Below are 23,687 nucleotides of genomic sequence, written 5' to 3'. Positions count from 1 at the left end.
AATATGACCTGACCTAAGAGGCACTGACTAACACTAACATGAAGCTGCCTAGGAGAGGAGTGTCTCAAGTTCTGAGTGTAACGAAAAGAGTAGAGTCAGAAGAGTGAGTCTTGGCCTTGTGACTCAGCAAATAAATTTACAACCTCTCTAAATTTGTTTCTTCAATAGTAAAATAAAGATACCTTCCCTGTTAGCTCAGAGTTCTTGTGAGGGGCAAAGGAAAAGCATATGGAATGTTATGTAAAGAGAATGATTCTACACAAAGTATTTTTAAAACAGTATTATGATGGGCCCAATTCCCAACTCTAGTTTGCCCCCATAACATGTCAATATTTAAGGACAAATTAGTCTTAATCTCTTTCTCAATTGTAGATTTTTAATAAATAAAAGACATTTCTCGAGGTAACCAGAAATTTGTGTATGGAATAGATTTCGGAGGACATTATAAAATTATTAATTTTCTTAGGTGTAGGACAGTTAAACAGATTAATTTCTTTACTCTTAGAAGATGTATGCTTAGGTATGGAGGAGCAAACTGTGATACCTGCTGCTTATTTTCACAAGGTTCAATTAAAACAAAAATCACATACATATAGACATAAAGCAAATTTAATAAAATATTAACAATTATTGAGTCTAAGCAGAGGATATACAGATGCTGGTTGTATTATAATTTCATCTTTTCTGTATGTTGGGAAATTTTCCTAGTGGAAAGTTGGAAAAATGTTATTTATAGGTGGTCTTTATGAATGAGATACAGATGTAGTCAGGATTTGAATTTTGAGGACTTGGACTGTACAACTGGGAATTTCATTCATTGGTAGTTAAATTGAACAAGAGGATTTGATTAACACCACTATGACATTGCTTTTTTGGCCACTGTAAGTTAGCTGACATTTAAACTACCTTTTTAAAAAACAAACAAACAAAAACCATACAGCTTCCGGAAAAATGTAGCAAAGACTCTAGTCTCTGTTAAATATTGGAAGACTTTTAGTAAGAATTTAATAAATGCTCAATAAATGATTCAGAAATAAGACTGTTTAAATGTGCAATGTGCAATTATATAATCCGGACCTCATTATATAAAGGCTCCGCTGTGTTGCTGTTTTTATCATTTGCACTTTTTCTCTTAGATAAAATATTTAAAAACCACACTTTTACCAATATACTTTTGATGTTTCATTTTAAATTATGTGGATTTACTTCAAGCAGAAATAAAAGTGTGCTTCATAAAGTGATACTGGCCTTTAGTTTTTGTCTTGCTGTCTTTTCAGCAAGCCTGGGAAACAAGTCTCTTGACAAAACCGTGTGTTCATTGTTTCCGAGACAAAAGACTACAGCACAGCATGCATATTCTATGCTGGTGTAATTAGTACCTCAAATATTAACAAAACTTGAACTGCTGAGAATGGTGCTGAATAGCTAATTGTCCAATCATATTATAAAAGGAAATGAATACTGTTAACCAAAACACACAATAAAATACTAACACCTTTAAATGATTTACAAAATATATCAAACTACAAAAGGAATCATATGCATAACATGTAAAAAGACAACACTGAAATGTTTTGTATACAATATCATATTTAGCTCCTATAATCTGATAGAAAATTCCTCCGAATCTCCTTGTTTAGATAGAAATACATAAACTCATCATTTTCAGTGCTTTTAAATGTCTTGTTTGCTTGCTTTAAAAATCTACAAAATAGTTTTTAGTATTTTTTAAATCAGATTTTTATGACAGAACAAAGAGATGATTGAAAAATAATTTCTCAAACATTAATTTGGGAGAGTCAAGCAACATTCAACGTTGAGATTTTTCAAATCTGCTAGTCCTTTCATAGCACACAGCAGTGGCAGGGTTTTACGTAGGAGCTGGGCAGAGTTACTGAGTTCATTACCAAATAGGTGAAAGGCTGTTAACTCTTAAGTCTCATTAATAGCTAAGAAAAGCACTTGCTATAAGGAATTATTCTTAAATATGTGTTACTATTACATCATGAATTTAAGGATATGCTTTTTGTTTAAATGTATCTAAGCTCCTAAATAACATACCATAAATATGACAACTAATACATAGAAGAGACTTAAGATTTGGATTTTGTTATTGGAAAAAAAACTGGTGAAGTATATATACGAGAAATCAGTATTAAATTTATTTTAGGCCCCAAAATTTGACAAAACAACCTTCACTCCTCTAAAATTCCTGTTTCCTGATATCTTTCATTCCACAATTCCAAAGAATACTTCTGCACTCAACAGAACAGGGAAAAGAAAGAGAAAATAGAAAAAGAAACAACAGCAGAAGGTTTTGTTAAGTTGTAGTCCTATACATAAGGAACTCCATCCTTAACAGTTATAATGAGAATGGCAGCATTTTGGAACTATTATGAACCTTAGGGAAACCTAGTCAACTTGCTTGTTGTACAGATAAGTAAAATAGGGTTCAAAGATAACGAGTTCTTGCTATAAATCACTAGCAGTGATTCTCAGTTTTGTGGTCTTCCCATTGCACCACACTGTCTCCCGGCATATAGAAGTTCTGGCAATACAGGAATATGACTCATACAGAAATGATGTTTTTAACTGTATAAAGTATATAGTATAATACTGACTATGTGATACAAGAGAACAAATCAATATTTCTATTGCTCAAAGCTTTAAACTGCCTAATAAGTTTTTGTTGGAGACAGAAAAAGTCTTTGAGATGTCAAATGCAAAAAGCAAACAACCTACCTAACAAAAAGCCCTTAAACACTAAGGTCTACGACTATTCATTCTACAATACTTAGTAAAAACTTAACTAAGCACCAGGGTACGATAAATTCTCATTCTCATAGTGCCATATAATTGGCATTCATAGGGCTTATCAAAATAGCGATTTTACATTTATTCACACTGATCTGATTCATTCTGGTAACCGCCACCAGCCTTAAGGACATTTTGGTCACTAATCTATCACCAGTACCTAGCATAGTACATGAAACAGTGGAAGCACTCAGTGAATGAACACACCAAAAGAGCCCTACTGCTCTCATTGACTGATTTTATAACAAATAAATACAATGGAAAGTGGTAACTATAGTAAGTGCTATGTAGGAAAGCAAGAGGCTATAAAAACTTAGGTGTTAACTTAATTGAGGGAGGAGCCAGCAGGGAGGCTGAAGAGGAAAAAGCTTATGCAAAGGCTCAAGGTAGCACTGAAATAAAATGCGGTGAGTGGGGCAATGCCCTGAGATAAAATGGAGAGGTAAGCAGCAGCCAGTCTACAATGGCTTTGCTGGTCAGGTTAAGGAGGCCTGGACAGGTTAAGGGAAACGGCTTTGCTGGTCAGTTTAAGGGAAACCATTTATTTTAAGGGTGTGGTGAGGAAGTGATTGTAACATAACCATATCTGCTATTTAGAAACATCTAGTTACAGAAGGGAGACCAGCATGGCTATAGAATAGCCAGGTAGGAGACTGCTGAAATAGCAAAGGCAAGATGATTTCAAGAGATATTTAAAAGTAAAACCTCAAGACTTAACTGATGGATGGGGAGGTAGAAAGGTCAAAGAGGGGAGTATTAGAAGACACCTTGGTTTCTCAACTTTTACTAGATGGTGGGTGGTGCCAGTTCTTAAAACAGGGAACACCAGAAGAGGACCAGGTCTGGATGGGGAAGATGGTGAGTTCAGTTTAGACACCAGAGGAATTGGGAACTGAAGGACATGACCTTTCATACATACGTGGAACACTTAGATGAGCAAATTGGCAGAGAAAGGAAGAGATAACTAATCATGAGAATCTGCATATATTTCCCAGATAAGTTTTGAATTCAGGGTCAAAGTAAATAATTGTATGTAATTGTCTCTTTTATAGTTGAATCCAATCATTCATCTTCAGGATACTATCTTCTCACAATGTCAGCTCACAAATCTACATTAAAGATCCCCACAATGGGTGGCAAGGATTGGGGACCTCTGCGTTTTTCACTGTTCTAACTAGTTGCCTTATGAGGGAATCAGACAGCTGATAAGATAAAGACTGGATGTTTAGAAATGAACGTTTCGCTAGACTAGGCTAAGAGGAGACTACCATGTTCCATATATGGATGAGCCCCTGAATAATAATGGGAAAGAGGGAAGAATAATTCCCAAATTTGAAGCATTTGGATGCTTCAAATTTCTAATGTCTCCTACACCTAATTAACTTGCAAGGTGCAAAATGGAAACAATGGCACACGTTCTTCATTTCCATATTTAAAAAAACTTTCACTCACTCTGGATGGCTAGCACTCTAATGCACAGGACAATGTTGATGAGAATGAATGGGATCACAGATTTAAGCCACTAGATTAGGATTTTAAAAGTACAGCCTCTCTAGAGGCAAACCAGAAGTATACAAATGATGTGGTGCTGGTACATCTCAAAGAGACTTTTTTTTTTTTTTGAGACAAAGTCTCACTCTGTCACCCAGGCTGGAGTGCAGTGGTGTGATCTCGGCTCACTGCAACCTCTGCCTCCCAGTTTCAAGCAATTCTCATGCCTCAGCCTGCCAAGTAGCTGGGATTACAGGTGTGTGCCATCACACCTGTCTAATTTTTTTTTTGTATTTTCAGTAGAGACGGGGTTTCATCATGTTGGCCAGGCTGGTCTCAAGCTCCCAACCTCAGGTGATCCGCCCACCTTGGCCTTCCCAAGTGCTGAGATTACAGGCGTGAGCCACTGTGCCTAGCTGTCAAAGTGACATATTGTATCACCATGTAACTAAGTCTCATGTTCAAATGACATGTTGGGAAATAGCATCACTTGAGCTAAATTATCGAATTAACTAAAATAATACATGTTTGGCATTTAGCTCAGTGCTGGCAGATAATTAGCATTCAACGAATGTTACCATTCATTCCATGCTGCCACTGGGTCAAAATATATTTTCCATATTGGCATAAATTATGCAAACTGTAAAGAGTCTGAATGAAAGAAAGGACTCCTATATAAATTATCTGGATTTTCATTTTTCAAAAATGATAAAGAAGGGAAAGGCATTGTTAAAACTCAGCTTAAAATGTACTAGACAAAGTGTCATCACCGTGCGATGTAACATATGTACATATGGTACTGTATTTCAACATTAGGAGGAAAAAAAACTATATCTAATGATCAAAGAAAAAAGGATATACTCACTTGTCAACTGAGCTTTGGATAATTTTTCACTACAGCTATAACCATGACTGCTTTGCTGTAGCTTTAGCCATTCCTGGGCTTGGAACAGGTAGAGTTTAGCTTCTTTTCCAACAGCTACTGCTATGTTGTTGATTCTGACACACAGAAGAGCATGGTCACCTTGACATTAAAACAAAAATTATCAACTAGTTTGGTCTTATATGAAACTGAGACATGAGGACAACTCAACACCTCTACTTACCAAAATGGAAATTTAAAAAGCACAATTCTTCTTAAATCTCGCTTAACTAGGTAAATCACATCAGAATGAACACCACATTTAGAAGCAAGAGATTATTCAAATGAACGTGTGGTATTTCCTTGAAATTCAGCTGATAACTGATAATATTTCACTCAATAAACAGCAAATATCTAGGGTATTTGGACAATTCACTGTATTACAATTTTTGCCTCACTTTACAACCACTTGTTTTACATTTTATTCATAATCTATAGAAATGTCCCACCAGGACTGTAAACTAGTTCAACCACTGTAGAAGACAGTGTGGCAATTCCTCAAGGATCTAGAACTAGAAATATCATTTGACCCAGCCATCCCATTACTGAGTATATACCCAAAGGATTATAAATCATTGCTGCTACAAAGACACAAGCACACGCATGTTTATTGCAGCACTGTTCACAATAGCAATGACTTGGAACCAACCCGTATGTCCATCAATGATAGACTGGATTAAGAAAATATGGCACATACACACCATGGAATACTATGCAGCCATAAAAAAAGGATGAGTTCATGTCCTTTGTAGGGACATAGATGAAGCTGGAAACCATCATTCTGAGCAAACTATCGCAAGGACAGCACATGTTCTCACTCATAGGTGGGAATTGAACAAAGAGAGAACATTTGGACACAGGGTGGGGAACACCATACACCAGGGCCTGTCGTGGGGTGAGGGAAGAGGGGAGGCATAGCATTAGGAGATATACCCAATGTAAATGACAAGTTAATGGGTGCAGCAAACCAACATGGCACATGTATACATATGTAACAAATCTGCATGTTGTGCACATGTCCTCTAGAACTTAAAGTATAATAAAAGAAAAAAATTAAAATTAAAATTAAAAATTAAAATAAAGTCCCACCAAAGTTTCTGTTTTTCAATATGACATAGGTGTTAATGTTTAATTATACTCTTAATGTAAAAAATAAACATAGCTAATAGCAGGAAAGTTTAAATGTATGTGTTCTGGAGTAGACACATTATATCTAAAACAAAATTTGGTATCTATGACTTTTACAAAAGAACTTTCAAGGGCTGGGCACAGTGGCCACACCCATAATCCCAGCACCTTTAGGAGGTCAAGGTGGGAGGATCATCAGTCCATGAGTTTGAGACCAGCCTGGAAAACAAAGTGAGATCCTGTTGCTATTAAAAAAAAAAAAAAAAAAAATTATCTAGGCTTGGTGGCTGAGCCTGTAGTCTCAGCTACTCGAAAGGCTGAGATGGGAGGATGGCTTTAGCCTGGGAATCTGAGGCTGCAGTAAGCTTTGATTACACCACTGCGCTCCAGTCTGGGTGACAGAACAACACTCTTTTTTGGGCCAGTGTTACTCTGTCACTCAGGCTGGAGTGCAGTGGCACAATCTCCACTCACTGCAATCTCTACCTCCCAGGTTCAAGCGATTCTGCTGCCTTAGCTTCCTAAGTAGGAGTTGCTGGGATTACAGGCATGTGCCACCACACCCGGCATCACCACATCCAGCTAATTTTTGTATTTTTAGTAGACACAGGGTTTCACCATGTTGGCCAGGTTGGTCTTTTTTTTTTAAAATTTTTTGAGACAAAGTCTTGCTCTATTGCCCAGGATGGAGTGCAATGGCACGATCTCAGCTCACTGCAACCTCCATCTCCCCGATTCAAGCGATTCTCCTACCTCAGCCTCCCAAGTAGCTGGGATTACAGACACCTGCCATCATGCCCGGCTAATTTTTGTATTTTTGTAGAGACGGGTTTCACCATGATGGCCAGGCTGGTCTTTAACTCCTGACCTCGGGTGATCTGCCCACCTCAGCCTCCCAAAGTGCTGGGATTACAGGCATGAGCCACCGCGCCCGGCCGCCAGGTTGGTATTGAACTCCTGATCTCAAGTGATCTGCCCGCCTCTGCTCCCAAAGTGCTGGGATTACAGGCATGAGCCACCCACCGAGTCTGGCTTCTTTTTTTAAAAAAAGAACTTTCAGAATAATATATGTTGTAAGATGAATACAGAATGAACCTGGTTGCACACACCAACTACATTTAAGGCCCAGAACAGAAATGGCAATAAGTTAGTGCCTCTAAGGAAAGGGATTCTGGGTGAAAAGAGCTAAGACAGGAGACTATTTTTCATTTTAAGATCTTCTGTTCTCCTGGAAATTTTTTTTTTCTATGCTTTTGTTACTATAATTACCACTTTTATCAAACATTTTAAATATATTTAAATATACAGTGTATATATCAAATAATGTGAAAATCTCTTACATATTTTGAACAGTCTTAAAAGTGACTCTGAGGCCCAATTAACACTGTAAATTGCATTCTGAGTTACAGTTCATTCTTTCAGTATAGTTTCTGCATTATTATTTTACTGAATTGGGATTCATGAAAATTGGTAATAACTATATATGATTTTATACATATGAAAGAGAATGAATGTACTTGAAACACCTTATCCCCAATCTGTCTTGAGAAATCCGAATTTAGTACATGTTTCTCCTCCACGTTTACCAGATGATCATCATGAACTATGAGGAAGTCCAGGTCTCTCTGCTGGTCCTAAGTAATAACCCATGTCTTCTATATATCCCAGATTTTCCAACACTGTCCACATTGTGCCATTTAAGACAGTGACTGTCAATACTCAAAGTATGGTTACAGTCCGTTGATTGAGAAATTCAAAATGTGACCAAAAAATAATAAAATTGTTTCTAGTGTTTCTTCTTCATTCACCCAAAACATATTCCACGTTGGATTATGAAAAACTGAACTCCTTTTCTTAGGTATCTTAAAAACTTCAAAAAAAAAAAAAAATTCAGGATCCCTTCCCTTTATTCCGTCAATTCTGTAATTTCCCAATACTTTAAATTCCTTTTCTCACCAAAGTAGTTCCTAGTTTCTATTATCTTAAGAACATTTTCTAGGCCAATATTCTGATGTTCAACGTTGCATCTTTTAATGCTTAAGACTGTACAAATCAAAGTTCCTAATGTCGTCCAGGCAAATAATTATTTGAAATACAGCACTAGTCAAATTGACAGTACCAAGAAAAACACTTAAATTGTGAGGGTGCAAATGAGACCAAAATTAGAATGAATTGCAAATTCATTTATTGAAGGAATAATTACTGATATCTGAGGAAGATCAAAAGGTAATAATCAAATGCAGCTCTGATTTCAGAAGAGCCACACAGAACACAAAGTAGGGAGCTTCCAGAGCGCTACTTACATGCTTTTTCATCAGCCTAATTCTAGGCCTTACCGCCCACAGTAAATCTACTGCACTAGTAGCCAATTAACCAAACTGTTCAATATGACAACTACATTATCAAGTGTTTTACTTGGTTTCCAAAACCACTGTGCTGCAAGCAGGTCTCAGCAAATTGATCTTTAAAAAAAAAAAAAAAAGGAAATTTAAGTTCCTAGTCTTAAATTCTCCCGTACGTCAGTGTACACAGTGTGGCCGAGACAGGAAGGAGCAAACGTGCTTCTCTGGGGGAAGGATCTGGAAAGATGCGGCCGACCAGTCATTTGCACATTTGCTTGCAAGGAGAGGGTTGGGGAAATGGAAACCGGCTTTCAGGTGCGGAACACGATCACTAGTGGCGGGAGGCCGCTGCCTTGGGCTGGGAAGCCGCACCAGCGGGGTTGGCAAGGAATGCATCCCACTATTCCCGGCAGCTGCAGCGACGCAGGAGGTCCAGGTGAGGCTGGGGAAGTCGCCGGCCTCGCCCAACGTGGCGGGGAGGAGCCGGGGAGGAGCGGCCCGTGGACCCCGCCGGCGGGATGGGCCAGCGCGCCTTCATCCCTCTCCCCGCCCCCAGACCTACCATGGAACTCGAAGTGGCCGATGCGCTGGCCCTGGGCGTCCTGGGCCGCGGTGCTGCTGAAGCTGCCCCGCAGGGTCTTACCCTGGCTGCCCTGCGGCCACCAGCAGCACGTGAGGGCCACCGCCAGCAGCCGCAGCCCCCCCATGTCCGTCTCCCGCTCCTCACCGACGCCTCGGCACCCAACTACCCGCGGCTGCCCGCCCCACGTCGGCAGCTGGGGGAGGCGGGGTCGGCGCCGGAGACCTGCGGCTCTGGAGCCTGGGAACCAATGAGGCGGGCTGCTCTGCCACGAGCCAAAGACATTCACCAATCAGAGGCCGAAATGGGCGGGACGCGCAGATCCGAGCGTCCCATCACTCCCCGGCTTTTGACTAGTTCCCGCCTTTTTCTTTAATGAGGAATCAGTAGGATGTTGCTTCAGGTTACGGAAAACTCATCTCCCTCATCGCCTAGCACGTCTTGCTACTGAGCATGCGCGGGCGCGCTGGCACGAGTCCGCTCGGCCTTCGAGGGGCATGTGAGATTCGGAAAAACTTAAGATAACACAGGACAGGACTGTCTCTGGTCGAGAGAGAAAAACTCTCCCGCAAAGAAAAAATCGTGTTCTTATGCAGCTTTTCTTCCTCGGCGCCTGTATAACCGACAGGACGTGTCTGATTTAATGCCTCAAAGACACTTAGGTCCGCAAGACCACAGTTTAACGCATGACTTCTCTTGGCATCTCCAGTCGATTTTTCCCTCCTAGGTTCTCTGGCTTCTAGACTTTTATTATTCTCCGCCCCCTGCGCCCGGCGCCCTGCGCCCCGCAGACCAGACCGCTGGGAATTGTAGCCGCCCCTAGCCCCCATTCAACCAATTCAATTACAAGTGTGGAGTAGCCCCTCTTCTGGTGAGGGTGGGAAGCAGCCACCACAGTCCTACTCGGTTCATCACTTTCTTGGCCTATGGCAAAGACCGTCTTTACAGTCTTCATTCTAATTGGCTACAGTCCATCTCTAGCCTACAGGCACAGAAAAGCTGTAGGAAACAATTTGCTGCAAAAGGTTCTCATGGCTCTCCAGCCTCTCAAATGTCCATTTTTTTTCTCATCTCCATCCTCACCGCCGTCGGTTTCCTGAACACTCCCAAGTTCTCCCTTCTAGGCCTTATCACTCCCTGATCCCTCTGGCTGGAATACTTCTGCTTATTCCAATACTGGACCTCTTCACCTTCCTTTTCCTCCTTTCCTCCTCCTTCCCAAGGCACTTTAAGAAGCCTTTCTCAAACCCCTAAATCTGTAGTAGCTGCCCCTGGCACCAGAATCCCTTACTTCCCTATCAGAGCGCTCAGTCCCTGTACTGTAAGTATCCATTCATGTGTCTGAAATCTCCGCCTCTACTGTCAGCTCCAGCTGATCAGCAACTATACTTTTTTTTTTTTTTTTTGAGACGGAGTTTCGCTCTTGTTGCTCAGACTGGAGTGCAATGGCTCGATCTCGGCTCACCGGAACCTCTGACTCCCGGGTTCAAGTGATTCTCCCGCCTCAGCCTCCCGAGTAGCTGGGATTGCAGTCATGCGCCACCACACCCGGCTAATTGTGTATTTTTAGTAGAGATGAGATTTCTCCCTGTTGATCAGACTGGTCTGGAACTCCCGCCCTCAGGTGATCTGCCCGCCTTGGCCTCCCAAAGTGCTGGGATTACAGGCGTGAGCCACCGTGCCCTACCTGTCTTAATGAAAGTGAGGCAGGAGAATAGGGCCTGGGGGCAGGGAACCTAAGGCCTTTTCACACCTAGAACTAAATTTAAAGAAAAACCCTAACTTTCCACCCTAAGTAACAAAAGGACCACAGACTATGCCCTTTGCAAATCCCCACCTTTTCTGGGGGCAGATAAGAAATTGGCTGTCCATACCCAATCAGACCGATTGCCAGCTGAGCCTTCGTTTGCATAGAAGTGCAACTTTGTAACTCTGTAACATTGCTTTTTGCAACCAATCAGATGTTTGCACAGGAGTGTGACCTTTGTAACTCCACTTCAGACTCTGACTCGTTGCTTTCCGCAAGGAATCAGACCTATTGGGGGCCACCACTTCATTTACATGAGGTGAGCTCCAAGTGACCAGTGGGAAACCTCTAGAGGGTATTTGGACCCAAGATGATTATGTATCCAGGTCCTTCTGCGCTGCTCGGGAGGCTCCCATACTGGGGAGTGTACTTTCATTTTCTTTTTTTGAGACAGAGTCTCCTTCTGTCGCCCAGGCTGGAGTGCAGTGGCACAATCTCGGCTCACTGCAACCTCTGCCTCCCAGGTTCAAGTGATTCTCCTGCCTCAGCCTCCAGCTGGGATTACAGGTGCGCACCACTGCACCCGGCTAATTTTGGAATTTTAGTAGAGACCGGGTTTCACTATGTCGACCAGGCTGGTCTCCAACTCCTGACCTCAAGAGATCCTCCCATCTCGGCCTCCCAAAGTGCTGGGATTACAGGTGTGAGCCACCGCACCCGGCCATGTACTTTCATTTTCAATAAATTTCTGCTTTTGTTCTTTTGTTGCATCATTCTTTCCTTGCTTTGCTGTGCCTTTTGTCCAATTCTTTGTTCAAAATGCCAAGAACCTGGACAACTTGCAGTCAAGACCCTCCACAGGTAACAAAAGTAGGAACTCAAAATTATCTCATGAATAAATGTATATAAATGATTTTCATTTAACAACAAGCTTCTATAACATATAAGCAAGTTCTCATAACAGACCTCACCATTTAGAAAAAAAAAAAAATATTGAGGGACCACCTCCTACCATATACCCAGCATTTTCAGTATTTCTGGCTGAATATGCTGGAAGTATTAATATTTTGGGATTAAAAAAAAACTGCAAGGGTTCTTTGTTATAAAAGTAATCCATGTGTCTCAGAAAAAAATTCACAGTCAAAATTATATAAAGTGGGCTGGGTGCGGTGGCTCACGCCTGTAATCCCAACACTTTGGGAAGTGAGGTGGGTGGATCACCTGAGGTCAGGAGTTCAAGACCAGCCTGGCTAACATGGTGAAAACTCATCTCTACTAAAAATACAAAAACTAGCTAGGTGTGGTAGCATGCACCTGTAATCCCAGCTACTTGGAGGCTGAGATGGGAGAATCGCTTGAACCTGGGAGGCAGAGGTTGCAGTAAGCCAACATTGTGGCACTGCACTCCAGGCTGGGCAACAGAGCAAGACTCTGTCTCAAGAAAACAAAAGTATATAAAGTAAAAATTAAACTCCCCATTTCCTCCTTTCCCTGCCCATATCTCATCCCCAAAGGTAACTTATTTTAAGAGTTTAGGGTGAATCCTTTCAAGTAAGTCACAAATACCACAAAAATATGTGGTATTTGTAAACCAAGGAAAGGAATAAAATTGGTCCTGAAGAAAAATCATAACATAGGCCTTGAATGCTGTTAGGCCTCTCCTATCTTTTCTTTCTTCTCAATCAACTTGGTTTTTCTCACTGTGAAGACAGGCTTTTTGGCTCCTCAGTTACTTTGAAAGAACATGGCCACCAAAAAGTTGCAGCTTTGTAGGACCTCAGAGTTCAAGTAGAGTAACCAGACTATACTAGCACCTTAGTCGAACTCTAAATCCCAAGAAGAGGCTTCAGTTGGCTTAGAGTCAGCCAGATTCCATTCTGTGGCCTGCCTGAGTCAACTTGGGGAGATCATAAAGGATGGTGGGGGGAGGAGTATACTGCAGTATATTTTGGTCTTCATTCCATGTTGGTGCATTCTTTTTAAAGGCTATAAAACAGTCTACTGCATTTTAAAAGTTAGAAGACATTATACACATTTAGATTATTTCCAGTGTTTCATTATTGCAAGCAATACAGCAATGAACAATTATTTACATTATACATCATGGAATTCGGGGGGTCATAGAATATGAACATTTGAAATTTTCATATATATTTCATATGTATTACCACTTTGCCCTATAAAAAGGGCAAGGTATATATGTGATGTGATACTTCCACATATATACCTGTACTGGACGTTTCCATTCGTTTTCAGCTTTGCCAAACATTTTTCCCAAACATGTTGGGGAAAGAAAAGATATTTATTTATCTATTTGACAATATTTAATGGTCATTTATTTTGTACCAAGTCTCTGAGGACATGCAATTACAGCAGAAAACAAAACAAACCCCCTGACCCCATGGAACACTAAACAGAGGGCAGTTACATCAGTGTAAATGTTGAGTGCTAGGAAGGAAAATAAAGAAGTGTAAGATGATTCTGCAGGTTTGGGCAGAGCTCGCTATTTTAATTGTGGTGGTCAATAGAATGCCATTCAAGCTGAAAACGGAAGTAAGGGTAAAAACTGGGCAGACATCTGGGGAAAGGCTATCCAGGTCCCGGGGAAGTAGCATGCCTGGCACATTCAGTGAAGAGCAAGGAGGGTGGGGAGGCTGGGGCAGAGTGAGCAAAGGGGAGAATAGGATAATATATCAGGGTAGGACCTAGGGAATATCGTTATCATGATTGCAAGCCTTCTGCACTGTCTGTAATAATATTATTTTTTGAGACGGAGTTTCGCTCTTGTTGCCTAGGCTGGAGTGTAATGGTGAAGTCTCGGCTCACTGCAACCCCTGCCTTCCAGGTTCAAGCGATTCTCCTGCCTCAGCCTCCCGAGTAGCTGGGATTACAGACGCCCGCCATCACGCTCGGCTAATTTTTGTATTTTCAGTAGAGACAGGGTTTCACCATGTTGCCCAAGCTGGTCTCGAACTCCTGACCTCAGGTGATCCGCCCACCTCGGCCTCCCCAAAGTGCTGGGATTACAGGCGTAAGCCACCGCGCCCGGCCTGTAATAATATTAACAACAGCAAAAGATCATTTTGCAGGCCAGGCACGGTGGCTCACACCTGTAATCCCAGGACCTTGGGAGGCTGAGGAGGGAGATTGGCTGGATCCCAGGAGCTCGAGACCAGCCTGGGCAACTGGGCGAAACCCATCTCTACCAAAAATTAGGCGGGCGTGGTGGCGCACGACTGTATTCCTAGCTACTCAGGAGGCTGAGGTGGGAGGATTGCTTGAGCCCCATTGGTCGACGCTGCAATGAGCCGTGATCGCGCCACTGCACTCCAGCTTGGGTAACATAGCGAGACCCTGTCCCCGCCCGGCTAAAAAAAAAATCATTTTGAAATTGCAACCTCCCATCTCCATCTGTAACAACTCCCCGTTCTCAGCTAAACTGATAAGTAACCTCTAGATATGGCTGTAGTACAAGAATGAAAGGAGGTACTCATTCATAAATCTGATCCATAGTGGTGGCATTTCCGGGAAAAACGTTCCATACCCCCACCCTACCGGCGACCCTATTTGCACCTGGCTGACCAGGCAATGGGAGAAAGGAGCAGCGCCTGCGCGGTGGTGAGCGCGGCCCCGCCCAGCCCGCTAGTGGGCGGGGAGAAATTGGTCACAGAGCAGTCTCCGGAAGCTGCCGCTGGCTGCCCTGTTAACGTGTCCCGCGAGTGAGGCGCGTCGCAAAAGGTCGCGGCGGAACTTCCCTGCGCTTTTCAGACCATACGCTTTACGGTACTAGGCATTGCTGAGCTGGGAGATGTCGGCAGCGGGTTGGGAGGAACCGTGGGGTCCTCCCGGCGGCTTTGCGAAGCGGGTCCTGGTGACCGGCGGTGCTGGTTTCATGTAGGTAATGGCCAAGCAGTGGCTCCCCAGAAACCCCAACCTTTTCCCGCAGCTCTGCTTGCCCTAGGCAATTTGGGTCCAGCTTTGAGGGGTCCTTATTCTGATGGGAGGGTCCTAATGCACGACCTAGACCAGCTTTTCTCTCCCTGGCGTGCAAAGAAGTGGTTCCTTTGAAACTGTGACTTCTTTAAAACGCCTCTTCCAAATCTGTGTTACTCTTGCCCTTCTGTGGCCCGAGGTGCTCACCACGTCACTCCTTGAGTGCGTGCAAGTTACCCTAAGTTGCTCACCGACTGCTTCCCACCCCCATCCTAGAGCACCCCCACCCCACGATGGGCCCTGTACATATAGGCACCCCAAAAACGATTTGAGGATTATAATAGGACATCTAAACATTTACACATCCACTGTTGACACCCTTTTCTTCCTCAGACCCACATTCGATCAGCAAGCCCTCTCTGCTTCCAAAGTATATCCTTACGGCGACCACTTCCCACCACTTTCCCCTTTCCACCCTAGCCCATGTTTACCGTCATCTTTTGCCTGGACTGCTGCTGTAGCCTCCTGGTTGGCCATAACTGCGTCCACGCATGTTCCTTTAAAGCCTGTTGCTCACATACAAGTCAGTGTTTCTTAATCAGGTCATGTTAGGAGCAGGATTTTACTTCAGTGGTTCCTGCCACACTTAGAATAAAGCCCGAACTCTACCATATCTAGAAAACTCAAGTGCCCAAGCCCTACTTTTGCAACGTGATCTGCTTTTCTGTACCTGCCATGCTTCCCCTCTTACAGTTCTTGGAACACACCAAGACACACACTTCTATCTTGAGGGCTTTGCACTTGCTTCCCCTTTCGTTAGGCTGTTTGCATCACTCAATTCCGGTTTTTATCCAGATATCACCTCCTCAGAGAGTTCTTACCTGACCACCATATCTAAAATAGCCTCTTTCCCAACTAGCACACTTACCCCTACCTGCAATTATATTGCGGATTTGTGTCTGCTTGTTTATTGTTTGTATCCCCACTCTAAAATGCAAACATGGTAAGGACAGAGACTACTGTTCACTCAGCACCTGGAATAATGCCTGGCCCATTCTATATAAGTCTTTAGTCATTGTGGAATGGATGAATGCAAGAGTAATAAACAGGAAACTCTCCCATCCTCCCCTCAAGGAACTCTGTGTCTAGTAGAAGAAAAGGGAATGTGAGGATTCCTGTTTATGGCCATTTGCACATTAAATCACCCTTCTAATCTGACAAATCACTTGGGGGACAGCATCAGGCTGGCAAGTTTCACTTAATGAGAAAGAGGACTATGGGCATGAAAGGGTAATACTTGTGTGAGAGTGCAGGTCCAGGAAGGGGGCGACGTAGAAAGTGCTGTGAAAGGAATGCCAACTACAACTGCAAGTTCATAATTTGGTCAAGGGCTGCCCTTTCCTGGGAGCCCAACATTTTAAGTATATATGGTAAATCTGGTAGATCATTTCACTGAGATATGCCTCTGATTCCCCTTTAGGGTCCTCTGAAGCTCAGGACCCACAGTGGATATCCAACTCAGGATGGTTTCAGCTGTTACTAGCCTGGGAATCCTGGGTTCAGTCTAGAACCCTCCTGAGGATTCTAGTTTAACATTACCAAAATCTTATACCAAGAAATAGCAATTGCAGAAGTTACTATTAAATATAGACAACTGACTATGCTCATAGTAATTTAATTTTTACATACTTATATCTGCAGTTCCTGAAAAGGCATGCTATAGGCATGTACAGTTGTGCTGACTGGCTCCCATTTATCATTCCACTTTACTCCACACTTGTGCATGTATGGATGGCATCATTTGGTTAAACTGACTTTTTTCCCTATACCCAGAACCAGTACGTTCTCTCTTCTACATAGTCTAAATGGAATGTAAAACTTTTGTTTATAGATACTGTTGAGAAGTTTGGTAAAAAGTTTGCTTGTGTGTATATTTAGTGTAGTTATATTGTTTTCTGTTATCTTAGAAAAAAATTAAAGTTATCTTTGAGTATTTTCCTAGTACTCAACATCTTAGGAAAATATTCAAGAGTTTAGGGAAGTTAAAATTTTTCACTAACAAGATACACTTTTTTTTTTTTAATAGTGCCTCACATATGATTGTCTCTTTAGTGGAAGATTATCCAAACTATATGATCATAAATCTAGACAAGGTGAGTTTTATAAAAATGAGCTTCATGCACTGAAATTACATTTCAATTTATATTTTTTAAAAGTATTAGAATCCTGTCATGCTGATATTTTAATTTTTTATTTAGTCATTTTAGCAATTTAGAGGCTCTATATTGTAATGTGCTTATGCTGTATTTAATCTTATATGTCAGTTTTTGAAACTTGCATTTCTTATGGTGGTCCAAAAGTAAAGTTTTTGTTTTGTTTTTTCAGTTGCTACTTTGCAAATGAACTTTTTGGATTTTCATTAAAAAAAAACTATAAGAAAAATTTGTAAGGCAGTTTGGTGATTATAAGCCTTAATTGGATTTTTTTGTCTATTTTTTAATTGACATATCTTAGCTGTACTTGCTATGGGGCATATGGTGATATTTTGATACATGTATACAATGTGTAATGATCACATCAGGGTAATTGGGACATCCATCATAAGAATAACCCTTAACTCTTATGAAGCTTTGCCTGACTTGCTATTATGGACAGGAATTTTTTTCTGTATCACCAATATACCAACAGTTTGAGGTATAGGTATAATAAATTCTAATATGTGTAACACAGGTGTAATTATTTTCAATCACTAATTCCTTTTCTGTAAGAAATGGTAAACTTTTCTAGCCACCAGTGGCTACAGGCAAATTTTGGCAGAAACATTTTTTTGTGTGTGTGTTTGAGATGGAGTCTTGCTCTGTCACCAGGCTGGGTTGCAGTGACGCAATCTCAGCTCACTGCAACCTCCACCTCCCGGGTTCAAGCGATTCTCCTGCCTCAGCCTCCTGAGTAGCTGGGATTATAGGCACGCCACCAAGCCCAGCTAAATTTTGTATTTTTAGTAGAGATGGGGTTTCACCACGTTGGCCAGGATGGTCTCGATCTCCTGACTTTGTGATCTGCCTGCCTCAGTCTCCCAAAGTGCTGGGATTACAGGCATGAGCCACCACCCCCAGCCAGGAACATTTTTTAAAGTAGAGATTTATGAAAAGGTTTTTGTTTTGTTTTTTGGTACTTTGAAAAGGTAACAAAATTACTTGTTTTTTACTTTTAAGATATCAGAAACTTAAAATGTGTAAAAACAGGCCAGCGCGGTGGCTCACGCCTGTAATCCCAGCACTTTGGGAGGCTGGGGCAGGCGGATCACGAGGTCAGGAGATCGAGACCATCCTGGCTAACACGGTGAAACCCTGCTTTTACTACAAAATACAAAAAATTAGCTGGGCCGTGGTGGCTGGTGCCGGTAGTCCCAGCTACTCCGGAGGCTGAGGCAGGAGAATGGCGTGAACCCGGAAGGCGGAGTTTGCGGTGAGCAGAGATTGCGCCACTGCACTCCAGCCTGGGCGACGGAGCGAGACTCAGTCTCAAAAAAAAAAAAAAAAGAGTGTAAAACCAGGGAGCAAACACACTTTAAGAGGACATATTCTTGTATTATAACCATTAACGTCTATAGTCTAAAATAAATTGGTATTTGATTGGAAAAGCTAATGTCACTTTTTGTATTGCCCCTTCTGTGCTCTCTTCTTTCAAGTTGGATTACTGTGCAAGCTTGAAGAATCTTGAAACCATTTCTAACAAACCGAACTACAAATTTATACAGGTATGAACATTTTCATATAATTGTACTGTGACTCTTTAGTCATGCAGGGATTATAGTATCTTTGTACTTTACAAACCTGTGTAATATGAGCTTGAAAGGAACACTAATTAAAGGCCTTTTAAAAGATCAGATAGTTAATTTCCAAAAGTACCATGTGCTCTAGAGGATACTAGTTTTGATTGACAACACATACAAAGCTACATGTGATTTTTGGTACCTTAGCAGATCTACCAGTAGCTGACTGAATTTACATGGTTTGTATTTTAGTTCCTCCCTAGTCTTTCCCTATGAAGGTTGATTGACTCTGGAAGTCTCATTTTTAGACAAATCCAAAGTATAAACCACAAGACCAGTTCAATAATTTGCAAAGGGAAATGTTATTGTCAAATGAAACTATTTAACTTATGATATATTGTTTTTTAAAGTTATGCTATAAACTCTCTTTTTAACTACAAAACTTAATATACTAACAACCATTTCATAATTCTGTGTGAAAGTGTTTTCTTCAGCTATTGACGAATTGTCAAGAATACATATTTTTAGAAGAATTAAATATACATGTAAATGTTAGAAGTACCATAATTTTACTTAATTGTGATAAAATGTGTTTTCAAAATATGATTCCAGTTGTTACACTATATTTTTTTGAGACAGAGTCTCGCTCTCTCGCCCAGGCTGGAGTGCAGTGGCATGATCTTGGCTCCCTGCGACCCCTGCCTCCTGGGTTCAAGCAATTCACTTGCTTCAGCCTCCCTACTAGCTGGGATTACAGGCACCCGCTACCATGCCTAGCTAATTTTCATATTTTTAGTAGAGACAGAGTTTCACCATGTTGGCCAGGCTGGTCTCAAACTCTGGACCTCAAGTGATCCGCCCATCTCAACTTCCCAAAGTGCTAGGATTACAGGCGTGAGCCACTGCACCCTGCCTAAGATATATTTTAATAATGGTTATCTCAAAGGTTTTTTTAAAAATACTAAAAAAAGTTTTCTCTTAATATAGTGGCCTTGGGTTGGCAAAAATGTTGTGGACAACAGTAGCATGGTACTTAGTGGTTGTTGGTGCTCATTAAAATATTATTTGGAAAAATAATTTGAATTGAATATCTAATATCCTAAGATGCTGGAGAAATACATCATTGGTAAACTTGTTTGAGCACTTAGTTGAATTTTCAAAACATTCTCTATTAAACAGGGAGGTGGGAGGTAGGGGGATGTTATAGTAAAAATGATTATGAATGAGAGTGCTCAATGAAACCTAACCCTTTCATGTTTGCTTTTTCATATAGGGTGACATATGTGATTCTCACTTTGTGAAACTGCTTTTTGAAACAGAAAAAATAGATATAGTACTACATTTTGCTGCGCAAACACATGTAGGTAAGCATTGTTTTATGTTACAGTTATGATTGGCAGTTCTCTCCCGGCCCCCGCCCCACTGCCCCCACCCACATACTTAATAATATTTATATTTGAAAGAGGATATATCATACTGTACTAGAAAAACAGCCACTGTGTCATCAATAAACTCAGCACTTTTTAGATACTTTTATTAGCATTGCAAGGCTGTATTAGTGAAATATAACCTTGAATGCTATCTGAAAACTTGAGTTGAACCAATTCAGGATAGTAAAGGGGAGCAATGGGGAGATGGGCCATCAACTGTATTTTTTACGTTGTTTTTCTTAAATTTTGTTGTGGTATGCAGATGAACATTATTTGTATCATTTTGTGAATTTTAGATATTTTCTAATAACTTGACAGTTTTATTATGAAATATATTTGAAAGCGTTTAGAAATACAGTCAAATAATGATAATGTGCGCACCCATGTATCTGTCACCTGAACAAAAGGCAGAATGTTGCTGAATCCTCTTCAGTAGTAAGTACTACTGCTACCTATTACGAGATTTAAAGTTGTAATTTCCTTTGCTTTTCTCTACACTTTTGCTGTTGTGTGTATATATACATATTTATATATATACGTATATATATATATAATGACTTTTTTTTGTTTTTTCAGAATCCGTGTAGATTCATCCATGGAGTCGGATATAGATATAGTTTGTTTTCAGTGTCATTCCAGTCTAAAAAATATATATATAGACACCATAGTTTACTTAGTATACTTTATTCTTAATGGCCATTTGGGTTCTTTACACTTTGGAGCAACTTTGAACACTACTACCTTGAACATGTATCATGATACATAAATATACATTACATTTGGCTATGTAACTGAGATAATAAGATCTGCATATTTCACGTTGAGATAATGTCAAACCATGTTCCAAAGTAATTATACCAACTTCCACTCCTCCAGAAGTATGTGACTTCCTGTTGCTCCAGATCTCACCAAAGCTTAGTTTTGTCAGTCTTTCCATTTTTGCCAATTTCAGTGCTGTGTAGTGGTGTCTCCTGTTTCTAATTTGTATTTTCCCTGATTACTAATAAGATTAAGTACTTTTCATATTTTTTTTTTTTGTAATTTGGATTTCTCCTTTGTGAAATGCTGTTGCAATCTTTTGTCCATTTTAAAATGGGATTGTTTACCTTTTTCTCATTGAAAGAGAAGTTTCAATAAGAAAAAATGGCAAGTAGAGTTTTTATATATTCAGGACACTAGTTCTTTGTCATTCTGTATGTTACAGATGCCTTCTACTCTGTACGGCCTATCTTCTCACTTTTTTGATAGTGTGTTTTGATGAACAGACGTTTTCAATGTCAGTGTAGTGAATGTGTGTTTTTTCCTTTATGCTTACTGCTTTTTCAGTTCTTAAATTCTCTCCTACCCCGAGGTCATGAAGATACAAGTTTATTTTTGTATCTCTGTCTCTCTTCATTTGTCTCTGCCTGTCTGATACGCACTATATTGATGAATACAATGATTTCATGTCTGTTAAAGCAAATCTTTCTACTTGGTTAATGATAAAAGCAGTTGTGCACTTCTACCAGCAATTTATGAGATATTTGCCAAACTTCCTGTGTCAGTTTTGTGGTTTTAGTTTTCCTGATGAAGTTAAAAACCTTTTCATTTGTTCATTGGACTATTCTCCCTCTCTTTCTTATTAGGATATCCTCTTTGGAAAAATTTCTATTTAAGTTTCGTGACCATTTCGTATTAGGTTGTCAGTTTTTTCCTTACAGATTTTGTGTATTTTGGATTCAAGTCTTTTGCAGCTACATTCTTTTTTTTTTTTTTTTTTTTTTTTAGACCGAGTCTCACTGATTGCCCAGGCTGGAGTGCAATGGCACGATCTCGGCTTACTGCAACCTCTGCCTCCTGGATTCAAGCGATTCTCTTGCCTCAGCCTCCCGAGTAGCTGGGATTACAGGCATGCGCCACCACGCCTGGCTAATTTTGTATTTTTGGTAGAAATGGGGTTTCACCACATTGGCCAGGCTGGTCTCGAACTCCCAACCTCAGATGATCCACCCTACTCAGGTGATGCACCCACCTCAGCCTCCCAAAGTGCTAGGGTTACAGGCGTGAGCCACCACGCCCGGCCTTTTCCCATTTTTAATGGTATCTTATTATTAGTGAAAGTTCTTAATTTCAATGTGGGTTAAATTATCTGTACCTTTTTCGTTAGGGTTAATGCTCTTTCTGTCTTGATTAAGAACTCGTTTCCTACCTCCAAGGTCATGGACATGTTGTCTTATAATTCTTTTATTAAAAGTTACTGTTTTTCCTTTTACATTTAGATTTCTTCCCCATATCCATATCAATTTGACTCAAAATCATTTATTGAAAAGACTTGACTCTTCCTCATTGTCTCTTTTGTCATGGGTCAAGTGTTTTTATATGTATGATTCTATTTCTCGGCTCTGTTCAATTCCGTTGGTCTTTGTCTGTGCTTATACTATTATCACACCATCTTAATTACTGTAGCTTTATAATAATGCTTTATACCAGCAAAGCAAACCTCCCACCCTGTTGTTCCAAAAAACAACATTTGACATTTGACATTGTTGTTCCAAAAAAACAATCTTTGATATTGTTGATCTTTTCTTATGCGTGGTTTGTTTTCTATATAATGAATTTCTGGTCTTACCTTTATTATTTCATTATTTGTGCTTTGTTTAGGTTTACTTTCTATTCTTTTTTCTAATCTTTGTGATATATTTAGCTTATTAATTTTCACCTTTTCTCTAATGTATACATTTTAGACTATGAATTTACTTCTAAATACTGCTTTATCTGAATCCCACAGATTTTCATATGTATTTTTTCCTTATCTTTTATTCTTAAGAGTTTGATTTCTTGCTGGCTGCGGTGGCTAACACCTGTAATCCTAGCACTTTGAGAGGCCAAGGCAGGCGAATCACTTGAGCCCAGGAGTTCCAGACCAGCCTGGGCAACATGGTGAGACCCTGTCTCTACAAAAAATAATAATAAAAAATAAAACCCGGCATGATGGTGTGTGCCTGTAGTCCCAGCTACTTGGGAGGCTGAGGTGAGAAGATCTCTTGAGCCCAAGAGGCGAGGTTGCAGTGAGCTGAGATTGCACCCCTGCATTCCAGCCTGGGCAACAGAATGAGACCTTGTCTCAAAAAAGAAAAAAAAGAAAAAAAGAAGTTGATTTATTCTTTAATCCATGGGTTACTTAGACATGTATGTCTTAATTTCCAAACATGTATGGATTTTCTTTTTCTTATTGAATTCTAGCTTAAATGTATATGATTAGATAACATACTCTATGATTGTAGTCCTTTATGCTACAACTTGCTTTTTGGCTCAGTATATGGTCACTTTCTGTAACTTGTATATGTATTGAAAAAAATGTTAATTTGCAAACATTGGGTTCATTGTTCTTTTTTTTTTTTTTTTTTTTTTTGAGACGGAGTCTCGCTCTGTCGCCCAGGCTGGAGTGCAGTGGCCGGATCTCAGCTCACTGCAAGCTCCGCCTCCCGGATTCACGCCATTCTCCTGCCTCAGCCTCCCGAGTAGCTGGGACTACAGGCGCCCGCC

At 40.6% G+C, this 23,687-nt stretch overlaps 2 protein-coding genes across 3 annotated transcripts in view; one reads left to right on the top strand and one right to left on the bottom strand.

The window, feature by feature from the left end:
• The window catches only part of GPR180 (G protein-coupled receptor 180), a 35,118-nt gene extending 25,392 nt beyond the window's left edge, over nt 1–9,726 (bottom strand). The window contains exons 1-2 of the mRNA XM_025364339.1: nt 9,260–9,726; nt 5,171–5,329 (exon numbers count right to left, since the gene is read on the bottom strand). Of these exons, the coding sequence (XP_025220124.1) occupies nt 5,171–5,329; nt 9,260–9,404 (304 nt within the window). The 5' untranslated portion in view covers nt 9,405–9,726. The remainder of the gene's footprint in view (nt 1–5,170; nt 5,330–9,259) is intronic.
• A 4,967-nt stretch (nt 9,727–14,693) lies between these two features.
• The window catches only part of TGDS (TDP-glucose 4,6-dehydratase), a 24,640-nt gene continuing 15,646 nt past the window's right edge, over nt 14,694–23,687 (top strand). Inside the window, exons 1-4 of one of the 2 annotated variants that reach the window (XM_025364266.1) lie at nt 14,694–14,918; nt 17,044–17,110; nt 18,649–18,717; nt 20,006–20,096. In XM_025364266.1, coding sequence (XP_025220051.1) covers nt 14,833–14,918; nt 17,044–17,110; nt 18,649–18,717; nt 20,006–20,096 — 313 coding nt within the window. In that variant the 5' untranslated portion in view covers nt 14,694–14,832. Of the gene's footprint in view, nt 14,986–17,043; nt 17,111–18,648; nt 18,718–20,005; nt 20,097–23,687 lie in introns of both variants that reach the window. The other variant, XM_025364267.1, reaches the window with a different exon arrangement.

The sequence above is a fragment of the Theropithecus gelada genome, chromosome 17 (genome assembly GCF_003255815.1).
Source record: "Theropithecus gelada isolate Dixy chromosome 17, Tgel_1.0, whole genome shotgun sequence".
In the NCBI taxonomy this organism is placed as follows: Eukaryota; Metazoa; Chordata; class Mammalia; order Primates; family Cercopithecidae; genus Theropithecus; species Theropithecus gelada.
The sequence above is the reverse complement of the archived record's forward strand: the minus strand, read 5'-3'. Positions and strand labels throughout refer to the sequence as shown.